The sequence below is a fragment of the Anthonomus grandis genome, chromosome 9 (genome assembly GCF_022605725.1).
Source record: "Anthonomus grandis grandis chromosome 9, icAntGran1.3, whole genome shotgun sequence".
Lineage (NCBI taxonomy): Eukaryota > Metazoa > Arthropoda > Insecta > Coleoptera > Curculionidae > Anthonomus > Anthonomus grandis.
Genome location: NC_065554.1, coordinates 15835716 through 15849733, shown reverse-complemented (window position 1 = coordinate 15849733; position 14018 = coordinate 15835716). Strand labels below are relative to the sequence as shown.

The following is a 14018-nucleotide window of genomic DNA, read 5'->3' as shown; positions in this document are numbered from 1 at the left end:
AATAAAAGAAATTATAACAAAACTGAGAGTAATATTAACAGGAATGCTGTGAATCAATTTAAAGCACCGAACATAAAACACAAAAATTAAAATGCATCGATATTTCTAGACAAAATAAAATCTCTAAAGTGGAAATTTGCAAAACATACAAAGACATCAATGAAGGAAAGATTCATCGAAAGGACATCGTTAAAATGATGGAGGTCAAGCTTTGAGGAGGAAGGGACATTTAATAAAGAACACTAATAAGATTATAAGGTGACGATTATAAAGAGTACAATGCAAGCTAAAAGAACACTAACTAAAGATAACTGAAACATGTAAGAAACCAGTTTTAGAACTTTGAACTTAAACATATAAAAAATAGTTTACAGACTATTGAAGGCAGCAGTACTAGATAGAATAGACAGTCATGCTGAATCATTGCTATTAATAAATTCACCAATCATGTCTTTTTTTCAAAATTACGTGATGATTTTGAATTGATTTGATATCACTTTGTATGTAATTTTTCTTACCTACAATATGCGCAACCAAAAATTGAATCGATGTACCTGCTTTTTTTCCAATTAATCCTATATAATTTTTGTAACTGTTTTTTCTACTTTTCTATTATAAAAATAAGAATTAAATGCGAAACTTCAAAAATGATATTATATATTGGTATAAGCCAATAAAGCTAGCATAAAACGAAAATCTTTTATCTTCGCTTTAAGGTCAAAACGTGAAACCAACTTATGGTTAATGCATGTAATTATGTTGAATTATTATTTTAGCTAAAATATGAATGTTTCAAAGACGTTACACGACGGATTGGCGTGAAGGTAATTGGCAAAAATGCAGCGACTCTTTTAGGTAATGTGTGGGTTACTACCGCGTTTCTTCAGGGAAATCGGGTTTTAATCTTAAATGCCTATTGGAAAAGTGACTTCGTTAAATATTAGCCACTTTTATACGTATTTAGCATATGACGGTGAAAATGAAACTGAATATAATTAGACATGAGAAATATTTGCTCTTAATTTTTTAGTACAAATTACGTTACCTTAATAAAACAGTTAAATTTAAAAACTGTATTTGTTAGTCAACTTATACTTAAAACCAATTAGTGTGTAATTACAATCACACTAGATAACATAAAATATATTTAAAAATACTTACAATTAAAATATTACACAGTGATTCATTAGGATTATCAATAATAATATAGATTTCCAGACTATAATCGCATTCAAATTGTTATAAACAAATCACTTATGTAAACATAGATTATTGGTAAAAATTAGTTTGCATGCAAAATGCATTATTTTATATATCGTCTATTACTAACCGAGACTCAATCGTAACTAGTTAATACATTATAAGCAAACAATGGCAAAATCTAAATACCTATAAATAATACCGGGTGTACCAAGATAAGAATATCAGTTAACGATTTTTTTTTCAGTGATTTGAATGTAAGTTATTTGCCATGATTGGTTCATCCACTAGTTCATGTATTTTTTGATTGTATTGTTTTAGAATTTTGATTGTCTTTTGTAAAACAATCAAGCTAATATTAGTTATTTCATAGACTAAGAATGGTAAGAATTTTTACAAATTTTGATTGCAAAAAATTACACTTTTGCATAAAACCTATAATACATATATTTGCCTTGATTTTGTATTTGAAGTTTAAAAAATTTTTAATTTATTCTTTTTAATTAAATTTTAAATAATATTTTTCTCACCATATTACGAGCTTTTTCATTAGTTATAAAGAATATAATAAAACTCGTCCTATATAATATAATGATTTACAAGAATTAAAGCTCTGCTATCAATTTCAGTTAATAAACTTATTGCTAACTAAACGATTGTTTTTCATACATTATATCTAATAATAATCTTACTTTCTGTGAAATGAAATGTATAAACCGTAAGTTTTCATTTCACTTTTAATTCACATACTATTTGTAACTGATAACAGTTATACAGTTATAGTTAAAATTACATTTAATCAGAAAAGAGCTTACAACTGGATATTTATTTTATTATTTATATAATTTGCCTGATAATTTTGTTGGTAACTTAATAAATAGGTATTTGATTCAATTTTTATATTAAAAATTATTTATTTAGTAATAAAAGGCTCACGTATTAAGACTTATTCCATTTATAAAAAGCTGTTTAATGAGTATAAGGTGCATAACCAAAATGGGAACGATGCAAAAATTGAATTTTCCAAATATTTTTTAAAGTTTGAAGAACTATTTTTAACTTTTATATTAAGTAATATTAAAACTTACAGAAAACAGATATGGCAGCTCCGAGGTAGACTGGATTGTATTTTTTATGAACGAAAGAGTTCTTGATATATTAAAAGTTAGCAAATATTCATCTTGTTTATGGATTTGTGAGGTGGTAGCAAGCCGGGAATATATGTGAAAATTTTTAAATATATCAAGGCCTATTGCTAAGAATTTTTAAATATATCAAGGCCTATTGACAAGATTTGGTATTGTTGGTATATAAGAATACTGAAATAAAGACAATTAAATATGTATTAACGATTAAATGATGAATTTCACATTTACATGCCATAGTTTTAGGATCTTATTTAATTCTGGTTATTTTTGACCGGCTTATTTATAACTAAGGTGGGGTTGTCAAATTTTAAATTCCTTTTAGTTTATGTATTATTTTAGGAAAACCAAGGATAAGTAGATTATAAAAAGACTGGATAAAAAACTTATTATTTAATAGAATAAGCCAATATGGAAAACGTAAACGTAAAACGTAAGCCAACGTAATATGGAAAATTGCAGGTTGTTTTAAATTATGTAAAACACAATATGGTAGCTAATTGACATGACACCAAAATATGAAGTTAATAAAATACTCTTTATTGATATATATTTTTCCTTACTATTCACTTGTAAGTAAAACCGATTTAATTTTTATTGGTACGATTAAATAGACAATTATTTATTGTTTTTTAGATAATAAATTAAATTTTCTTGTAAACGGTTCTTCTTATCTACTATAACTAAACATATTTTTTTTAATGTAAAAACCCAGCATCGATTGTTAAATTTTACTAAATTTTAAGAATGGATCAATGTTCATAAGAAGTTTTTATCCTATTATTATGGAATGCCCTTAGGATTACCTTTAAATCAACCTGTGTAGAACTAGCTTAAGTAATTATCTTTTAATTGATTAATAATGTTAGTGTTATATACATATACTAAAATTATAAAAATACACAAGTTTGCGTTATGTTTTTTTTTAATTTTAATTATTTATGGCTCCTTAATAAATTATATAAAAATACTTATTTTTATTTATTTACCAGCTATTTATTTAAACAAAAAAGTTGCTGAGTATTAAAACGTATTTAAGGAAGAAAAATAACAAAACTAAAAACTATAGTATTTTAAATTGGTCACGTAGTGTATTGCATAATTATAATTTAATTAACGAAAACCTCAAATAAGCAAAATTACGTAAAATAGACCTTGAAACTTCGGCTAATTTGCATTTTTTAAATTTTAATTAATTAAAAGCTAAATCAAGGTTTGCTACATAATTTAAATTATGTCAAATTTTAATAAAACACGTTTCTATACTACGATCTTAAAAATTACTAACCTCCTCCGCCTCTCCTTCCAATATCCTGTATCTACCTAGTTCCTTTAGTTTTTCCATTCTTTCCTGCTTAAGTTGCTCCAATCGCTTAGTAACTCTTTCAACTGCATTGAAAGAATCTAAAGCAGATTTTGTTCCTTTTTGCACATCTTGGCTACTCGCCAACCACTGGCTGCGCTCTGATAAGCTCTGCAAGGTCTTATGTCCCTCTCGTTTAAGCTTTTGGACACTTTCGGAGTCCAAGGCTTTGGATATTTGTCTAAAAACCAAAGCATTTTATTTATAAATATTTCTACTTTTATTTTGTGGCTGGCAAATGTAGATATTTATTTTTATGTTTAATTGAATTTATTTAAAACTCACATAACATGGCTTATACGACACATGATTTTTATTCATAAAAATACACGGGTATAAAATCACTTTATTTTCTTAAGCAAATACCACTTTATTTAAATTTCACAGTTTTCCCATAAGATCTAGTCTAACCAAAAGACTGTTTTAAACTAAATCTTAAAGCTTTTACTAATTCATTAACACTTACTTAACGACGAATGTATTTAGGGTATTGACCCTAATTTATGTTAGATTAAAAAATACCAATGGGCCATGCAACAAGAAAACACCTAAAAAATGCATCACTTAGAAAGTCTCATTTAATATTTTGATGGGAAAACCGATAAGAACCCGATAAATATATTTAACCTTAGACGTATATAACGCGTATGTAAAAAAATAAATGGATTTTTTTCAATTAACTTTAATTTAAAAACAAGCGTACATGGTTTATATTTTATACAATCCATTGAAGGGCTCATGCAATTAGTTCAAGTAATTAACGTTTTTTGTTAACATATTGACTTCGCTTTATTTTTTAGACAAGCAGATTGTGTTAATTATTTTTTTAAAACATCCAGTATATTATCTGCTTAAAATTCAAATTATCTGCTTTTGCATTTTTTAAATCAGGTTTTTAATGAAGAATCCCTTAAATGACTAGGATCTTACATTTTAGAATTATTTAACTATTATTAGGATACATTTATAAAAAAAACTAAGCGGTATAGATTCGTGAGACATTAGCTAATGAATAAGGTAATAAACTAATTATTTAGCAAAATGCAAATAAAAAATACCTAAATTATATGGATGAATTTTTGTTTACTATTTAGTTTGTCCAAAGTTTTTGTAATAACTTTGTATATGCGCTTGTCATATTACTAAAAATTATTACAAACATTTATTTATTTTTTATTTATTAAAATTATTTATTATTACAAAAAATTATTTAGTTCCTTGTAGCAGGTACAGAAGATATAAAACAGTCAAACAATTTTCTTAAATTATTTTTTATTTATTTTGTTGATCGCGCTTTCAACATCGCACAGATTAAAATATCAAAAAAAAAAAACAAAAAATATGAACTCAGTGGCGCATATTTTTTTTTATCAAAAAAATATTTTAGCAAAGTTTCCTGCAAAGCCTAGTTCTAAATTAACTCCTTTCTATCATAGATAAAACTGCAAAATAAAAAAAACAGCCAAACCATTAATAAGATTTTCACTCTAAACCATTATTAATAAAAATACTTTCACACTCTCTATATTGAAGAGGAAGCGTTACTTTTGTTCACATAAGTTTATCGGCTTATAAACATTTAAAGATTCACCCCTTGAAATATGGCCATTAACTTAACTAAATACGTATTGTCTTGTCAAACATCTCGCAGGGTATATTTCTTGAGTTGTCAAATGCCTTTAATTGTTTGGACTACAACATAAGGGTTAAAAAACTGAAGAGGTTAAATGTACGAAAACTTTATTAAAACCAAAAAAACGAAAGATATTTTGTTGAAGAGGAAAGTCCTTTTAGAAAACTTTTGCAGAATGGTGTCATCGTTCTGCTAATTTTTATTACTTATTTAAATATGGATACCGTTATAAATAAGAAGTATTATTTGGCCAACTTTGCAGACGACGCTAATTACTATAAATTACATAAGATCTGTTAAAAACTTTTAATAAATGCTCAACTCGCTAAAGCTTTTAAATTCAAACCAAACTACAAAGTGTTAAATTCTGTAGCAAATAACTTATCTGTAATATCACTCTCTCGCTCTCTCTCTAGCTCTTACAATCCAAGATGGAGCTTGGCTGAATCAACCATTTTCCTCCACTGGACACTGTTCATATGTATATATCGTATCTATGATGTTCCTCCACTGTAGTCATGGTTTTCCGACTTTTTGCAATAATAGCTGCTGGATAATGGTCTTCTACCAGTCGGAACCTGCTATGCTAACTTATCAATTCTTGCATCTTCTGTGTTTTGATATGATGGGATTTTCAGGCTTTAATTATGGTCAGCAAAACAGTGTCCGATGGTTATATAGCTTTTCTATTTACTTATGACTCTCACTTTGTTCTCGTTCTTTTTTATCATAGCCCAGGTATCACAGGCATTAGTCATACTCGTTCTCGTATAGTGTACATTCTTTGGATCTTATTATTTTCTAAAATGCAAAAAAAAAGCAAATAGCACTTTGTGTTCTGATGATAATTGCCTTGATCATGTCATTGTCTGACGTGATAGTGGCACCTAGATATATAAATTCAGGAACTCTTTCGTGTATTGTGTCTAAGTTATATTGGTCCATCATTACATTTTTTCATATCCGATACCTACCCTCAGTTCTTGATATGATCATGTACTTGGTTTTACTATCATTTTTTTTTAATTCTAAATTTTCCGCTGCAGAATAAATTTTTAGAAATTTTTCTTTAACGTTCACAATTGAGTTTCCAGCGATATCTATGTCATCCGCAAAGGTCATTATAAAACGAGAGTCTCGATTTATGAATAAAAGAGTCTCCGTTTTTGCCTTCTTCAGTACCTTCTCTAAAGCTGTAATAAAAAGATGTGGGGAAAAGGGTTTTTTCCGATCCATACTGCACCTCTGAAACCTTATATGCTGATCTTTGCTAACCTGACTTTAGATTAACAAAGGCTAGGACTAAAGTTTATTCATGATTCCTAGTTCTATCATACCATTCCACAGCCCTTGTTTAAAGTTAATAAAGAGTTGATGTAGAACTTCATCCTATTCCCCGCACTTCTTTATTAATTGAAGGATTGTGAAGATCAGAAATACGGTTGATCGTTTTTTTCTGACCCCACATTGGTAGTCATCAAGCTGATCGTAGAAGATTAGTCTTTCGAATTGTACTAGGGACCAAATCTTAAATCCAGTATTAATGATATTCTCCGATAGTTGGAGCATTGCAATTTGTCACCGTTTTTGTGTACAATGACACACTCTTTCTAACTACTTGGTATCTTCCCTTCCTTTCAAATCTGGAGTATGAGTGTGTAAAAATTTTTGAGAAAAGCTTCTCCTCCATATTTGTTTGTTATTTTTCAGCATGCTCATTGCTACCTAATATTATCAGTAATCTTTAACATGAGCAGCACATAAAATGAGTAAAGATTTACATTAACCAGAATCTAGACTGGGCGATACAGCCCAGTATTTCCTAAATGTAGTCAAATATCTCAATTGAATACACCTTTTGTGTAATATGTTTTGGTTTATACAGTGCTTTCATTTCAAAACGAACCACTGCTAATAATTTAAAAAAAAAAAGTCAATTTAGATATACAGGGGGACGTTTAATTTTATATTTGAAAAAGTTCAGTCAATCACCGCCTCACCTTCAGCTAACCTCACTTTGATATATCAAATGGGAACACACATCGTGTGACACATTATTGTAAGCAAGTATTTTATCGACCTCAAACTTTTGTATTTCAAACGGTTACCCTAAGTGTGATACATCATTTTAAAGAGCATAAAATTTCCTGTCTTACCAAACTGAAAAAAAAAATAAAATCGATTAACGCCTAAACGAATAGTAAGCAAAAATGTGTGACCAACATTTTTTTTAAGAAAATTTCACTGAACAAATTTATTAAAATCTTCTCAAAATACAATATATCTTGTAATCGTCCAATCTTTGGAAAGCCATTGGCAGCCATACTGTAATTGAATGGCGAGCATGGTCGCCAGACTTAATACCACTAAATTTTTTTCCTTTGGGGTTATTTAAAAAGCAAAGTTTATAAAAACTCGTCTGAAAATATAAATAGATTTAAAGAATGTACAGATATTAGGTCCATAAACTTACATTTATTATACACCGTTGTGTGGTATATTATATTAGACTATAGTGTGCTGTAGTAGCCATTTGATATACCAAAGTATGATGTCGATAAAATATCCATTATTACCAGACATTTTAGCTCACTATTCGCTGGCATGGCAACTGATTTAAGTTTGGCACTGTTAAATAGACATTTTAATGCCACTGAGCGCGATGTGTCATATATTGGGGGTTTCCATTTAACATATCAAAGTGGGATGATTAGCTGGAGGTGAGGAGGTGATTGACAGAACTTTGTCAAATCTAGAAAAAAATATTAGGAATTAAGCAAGTAAGAGTTTACTGAATGATGGGTAAACTTTGTCTTTGTAATTTATGTATTTTCAAAATTAAACTCTATTATGCATCTATTTGAGTTGCTATTTTTATTAATTGTATGAATTTATTTTATACTGTACAAACAATTTTTTATTTCTTATTATTTTCATTGTTTAATATAATGAGAAAATATTACTCGATTGCATTTTGCTTAATACCAGAGAAAAGGATTAACCTTTATAAACTTAGCTTAGCTTAGCTTATCTTTTTGTTTATACTTAAGTATTGATGTACAAGAAGATGCGACAATTATATTTGTCAAGTGTAAGTTTTAATATTAGACTTAATAAAAAATTTTCTTTAATTAGAAGAATTATTGTAGGAAAAATTAATAATTAGTTATTATATCCTGTAAATATATCAGACTTGATTTATGCTTGTTACTAAAATTTAGTAAAAAAATAAGGTAAGTAGAGGTTTGTTTAGTCTAAACATGATTCGAACTGGGAAAAATTAACTAACTGTTTATTTATTAGAGTTAATATTACAATGAATAATTAAATAAATGATCACCTTAGAGGCTGTGGAAGGTAGCATCATGAAATAACGAAAATGTTCTAATATGTCACTTTGAACACCATATACTTCGAAAGTCAATATATATTAAAATATATATTAATGGTAAAGAGACAGTTATAATTTATTACAAAATTAGCATCTGCCTAATCTGAAATTATTAAATTTGATGAAAGCTTATCATTTTCAACATATTTCAATAAACATAAACATTTTTTTTACATGAAAATTACTGATCCCAGTTTTGTTTTTAATCAGTTAAGAAGCACTTTATATATGATTAATGGTTGGTCATATTTTTATTGATTTTTACAAATATTCTTTTATTCCCGAGAATGTCTCACAGACAATCTGCAAAAAGGTGTGTTGACTGGCACGTTGAAACCGTGTATAGTCATTATTAGTTTGCGATAGTAAATGGCGTAAGCGATAATACGGTTATTTTTAACAGACGCGGTAGTTTGTTCAATGAAATATACGAAGTGAAGTTTACTTTTCATACAGAAGTTCTTTTATTGCAATATTGGTATAATTGTTTGATTGTTTAACGTAATTATATCATAAGAATAGATGAAAAACTTATAATATCCATTTAAGTTATGCTTAATATAATTTGAAAATATTTACATTTGAAGCTGTAGCATAAAATAATAATTTCTGCCTATTGCTTTCTTAAAATATTACAACGTCTAAGCTTATAAATGAAGTATAAGAATTTTATAGACTACTAAAGATAATGCACAGAAAGTAACGCCAAAGTTATATAGACTTCTGCTTACCCAAGAACCGATTTTAAAACTTTTAAATTTACGACTATATATAATGTGTTTAAATTGTCTTATTTATATATTTTTTATCGAAATAGTAAAAAATGCTTTAGCCTTAGTTTGGTTGCCTCGATTTAACTATAGCAACTGACCAACTATAATATGGTATAATACTTAAAAATATGTAACTTAAAACACAAAAAAAAATATACAAATTTAAGAATTAATTCTTCAATAAGATTTGCACTTATAGTCCATAACAAATAAACTTGCATGCACGTCACCTGTGACAAAATTTAGTTGCTAACCGTATACTCTTTCAGTTTAAATTTCGAACCTCTCGATTCTGTTGGTAATAAATGACATATTATTTTGTCTTTGTCAGGTTTCATCGGTTTATTTGCATTTTATAGTAAAATTTATATTTTTTTATATAGATACAACTGCCATAGAAATTTTTATTTTATTTTTAGAAATTTTAAAGCAAATTAGATAAAGAAATAGTTCATACTTGCCGTGGAATCGTGAGTTAAAGTAAAATGAAAACATACAGTCTCTCCACTCGGTTATTCGACATATAGCCTAAATTTGCCAATATGTTTTATAAGAGGGATAAAAGACTTAAAATAAGCAGAAGTTACATAAACCAATAATTTTTTTTATTGACATAAACAGAGGCCCTGGTGTGTGTGACTATGCTAGTTTTAAAGCCTTTGTCTCCCTGATAATGGACACTACTGTGCTCGAATCAAGTTGAGAATTTTACGTTGTATGTAAAATAAACAAGTGTGGGGAGACTGTATGTTCTTGATTTTGTCTAGGACAAAATATGTATTTAAGTAGAGCCACTATTGACACATTTTTAAATAGTTTTCACTTGTATAATATTTTGGTATATTAGCAACATTACGATATTTATGTTATGATCGATGACGTGCATCGCAGTTTATTTGGTATGGGTAATGCGATAATTGTCACTGCATTACGATAACATACAGAGTACAAATAAGTCTAAAGTAATTGTATTTATTTGAACGAAAATGAACCCGTTTACTTAGTGTAGACAAAATACCAAAAGGATGGGTGCGGCTATTCATGTAATTCTTCGCAGTTATTGGTTTCTAGTGATTACTAAAATAGGCCAATAGTAATAATATCCAGGTCGACATATCTCTGTTCTATGATATTGACCAAAATCAATAACATTGGATGCAGAGATCATCGTAGACTTATTCGGGTAATTACTAAGACTGTAAACGATGATAAAAGACACTGTCAAAAATATTTAATGATTTAGCCCCTGACTAAAAACTCGTTTATCACATCTATTTAGATTTTGTTGAAATCTTTGAAAAAGATCCTGACTTCATGGAAAATATGTTGCCAAGTAACTTGTATATTTTTATGTTAAAACTATGAGAAACTATATGCACTGGAAAACTTACTGCAAAAGAATAAAAAACGAAACAATGTCGAAAATAAAGGGATCCACAAGGACCAACTCTAAATCTACCTTAATACTTAAAATTTATGACAATATCGTGAAAGGAAATTTCTAAGAAAAAAATGCGCTCATTGTAAAGATTTATTTAGCCGCTAGAAGTGCTCACAGCACTCAAACACGCTCCTAATTTGGCATATTGTAAAAGTTTTCTGTTTACCAGCTTTAAACTGAATAGTTTTGAGTCAATAATTATACCTAAGAGGTTATATTAAAATAGGCGGAGCTCCTAATTGCTTTAGCTAAAAAAACAGAAAAAACAAGTTAAATGAAAAAAACGGCTCAGAGGACATAGGCTTCTTTATTAAAAAGTCATACCTCATGCTTTACTTTTTCTTCTCTAATCAAGAGCTTTTAAATTTTAAGGTTTTTTAAGAAACAAATGTTTACTTAAAAAGTCTCTTTAGAAAATTGATATTCGGCTTAAACACGTTTCTTGATGTCTTATTCTTACTCCCTCGCACCCTTTCAACTTATTTGCTTCTGATAATGTGATTAAAATATTTATTTCAAAGTAGTTTTCTGTAAATTTTACATTTTTTACGTATGTCTTACAATAATTCTTAAGATTATTTATGTGCACCTACTATATTCTATTGTTTTCTTGGACTGTTGGAAATTAATTAACTTAATTGGAATTATTATCTGCACGTCATAAAAATATATATTGTTAATACCTGTCTTTAATATAACATTTGATGTAAAAGAAAACAAAAATATTAATAATGTTATTGGTGAGATTCTATGAATACTAGATACACTCTACCAAATAAAATTAATGCAAAAAATATAGCAGTATAGGTACATTCAGGTTAAAAATAATTTTTTCAGTTCTTCAATCCCATATGTAAACAAACTTTAATAACATTTTAATAAGTCATGTTAATTATTTCACTTACATATTTCGTATTTTAAAGAGGTTCTAAATTGCTAAACTTAGGTATTTTTTTTGTCTGAAGAACAGCATCTTGATAATTATATAAAAACAAAAAAAATCACCAAAATATGCTTTTAGGATACCATTTTGCAAATATACTAAGTATGAGTGGACGAAATGATGATATTGATGTTCCAGTTTTTAATTAAGAATATGTGTTTCTAAATATTCTTAAAACTCACCTAGAATCCATCAAGAAAAATACGCAATGACATCAAACTCCTTACTAGTAAATCCAAATATAAATAAATCCTTGTTCACATTATAATCAACTGAACTTCCACTAACTAAAGGGGTTTGCACATATTAAACCGATGACACACTAAATCACGCAGCGTAATCACCACCTGATTTTTCTGTTTTGGCATTTTTTAAGAACCACGAAACCCAGATTTCACAGACACGGGACCGTATGGTGAATGTATATAGTCACACTACTATAAGATAAAATTTTTGCATTATTACTGTTCTGGCTAACTGTAAGATAAGATATGCGCATAATAATTTTTTCCTAGGTAGATAGATAATGAACTTTAGAACCGCGTGAAAAGCTAAACAATGGTACTCGAATGGTTTATAATTATAATGCTATGGTAAATATACGGATCGGTTAAATAATCCATCAAAGCTTCCTTTACAGCTAATTAAATATGACAAACTCGTTTTAATTAATTAATCTTTAAATTGTGGTAAGGGCATACATATTCAGCTTATGCGATTTCAAATAATTAAAAGTCAAAGCGGTTTTGCGAATATGGAACCCATGCCTTATTCGATTTTTCTAAAAGTGTATGGGTTTAATTGTATAGGTAATTATGCAATTAAGTTCTTAAGACGTGAAGAAACAAAAGTCGGAACTTTCAAATTATGGTAATTAGAAAGCAGCACCTGAGGTTTGGTAACTTAGAAAATTAGGATTTTCTTAACGACTATTTATCGGCTTTAAATTACTTCTTATGCTTATCTTGAAAATAACAGGAGCCCCTCATGATTTATAAATAGTTATTAACTTGAAGTTAATATAGGTATAAGTATTTATATAAAAAAGACCTTACTGATTCCGATACTGATAATATATATTAATTAGAACGAAAAATAGATCATAAAGTTAAATAATTTGTTTCATAGATTAAGTTAAAATTTAAGGCAGCTGCTAAAAAGGTATAGCTGCCTAGTAGACACTCTTAATTTACAATTTTAAATAAGACAGGTTAATTTTTATTATTATTGTTATGTAATAAAAATCTAAAATATCAAAAATTTGGTGATATATATTTTTTCTATCAAACATTAAATATTTAAGCAAATATTTTGAAGAATTTGGGATGAAATTTGATATACTTTGAATACGTAGCTTGTCAATAATTTAAAACACTATTTATTGGCACAACGTTACTTTAATTCAAAAAGAACATTCAAGATAATGCACTAAACTGATATATACGCAATAATTCTAGTACAGATCAGACATGAAATCTATAAAGTTAAAAGTATTTAATAACAATATTAATTAAATCAAAAATGTGCTTTGGCCAAACAGTAAGTTTGGCGAGGAGGCCATTTGAAGGGGTTTGTGTCTAGGTATGTCTAGTTGTCTCCTACATCTTGTATTTATATTACGTACTGAACGCCTAAGTGCTCTTTTATTATATTTTTTGAAAATTGTGATTTACGAGATCTCTGACTCCAAATCAAAAGTTTAAGCGTGCACAACAATGTTGAATCTCTTGTCGTTTACATTTTGTCTCCATTGACCCTTAACATAATTGCCGTAATTAATTTGAAAGAGTAGATCACATCACAAAACAATAAGTGACATTAATCTTTAAAAAGCAACATTATTTAATAACTATATGTTTTTAAAATAAGTTGTTTGGCAAATTGGGCAATAGCAATGTGGGATCTAAATTGTAAAAAATTGCAGTTAGAGATAATATCCAGACTTTGATGCTCTTTAGCAACTGCTATTCTCTCGCCCAATATAATTATATTTATATTAGAATACTATAGTATCTGTATACCACTTTATTATATATTCAGCAATACACTTGACAAGCATGACAATATTATAAATATTTAACACTAAAGGATCCAGGCATGCCTCTAATAGTTGACTAGTGGTGTAAAGT

General features: G+C 28.1%; 1 protein-coding gene and 1 long non-coding RNA gene across 10 annotated transcripts in view; one reads left to right on the top strand and one right to left on the bottom strand.

Moving 5' to 3' along the window:
• Window positions 1-14018, bottom strand: part of LOC126740062 (uncharacterized) — a 313797-nt gene that overhangs the window by 18759 nt on the left and 281020 nt on the right. For all 9 annotated transcript variants that reach the window (XM_050445920.1, XM_050445914.1, XM_050445915.1 and 6 more), the window contains one exon: window positions 3634-3889. In XM_050445920.1, the coding sequence (XP_050301877.1) occupies window positions 3634-3889 (256 nt within the window). The remainder of the gene's footprint in view (window positions 1-3633; window positions 3890-14018) is intronic.
• LOC126740065 (uncharacterized) lies at window positions 1273-3133 on the top strand. The gene is made up of 3 exons (XR_007661783.1): window positions 1273-1457; window positions 2688-2917; window positions 2982-3133. It is a non-coding gene; the product is annotated as an uncharacterized LOC126740065 (long non-coding RNA).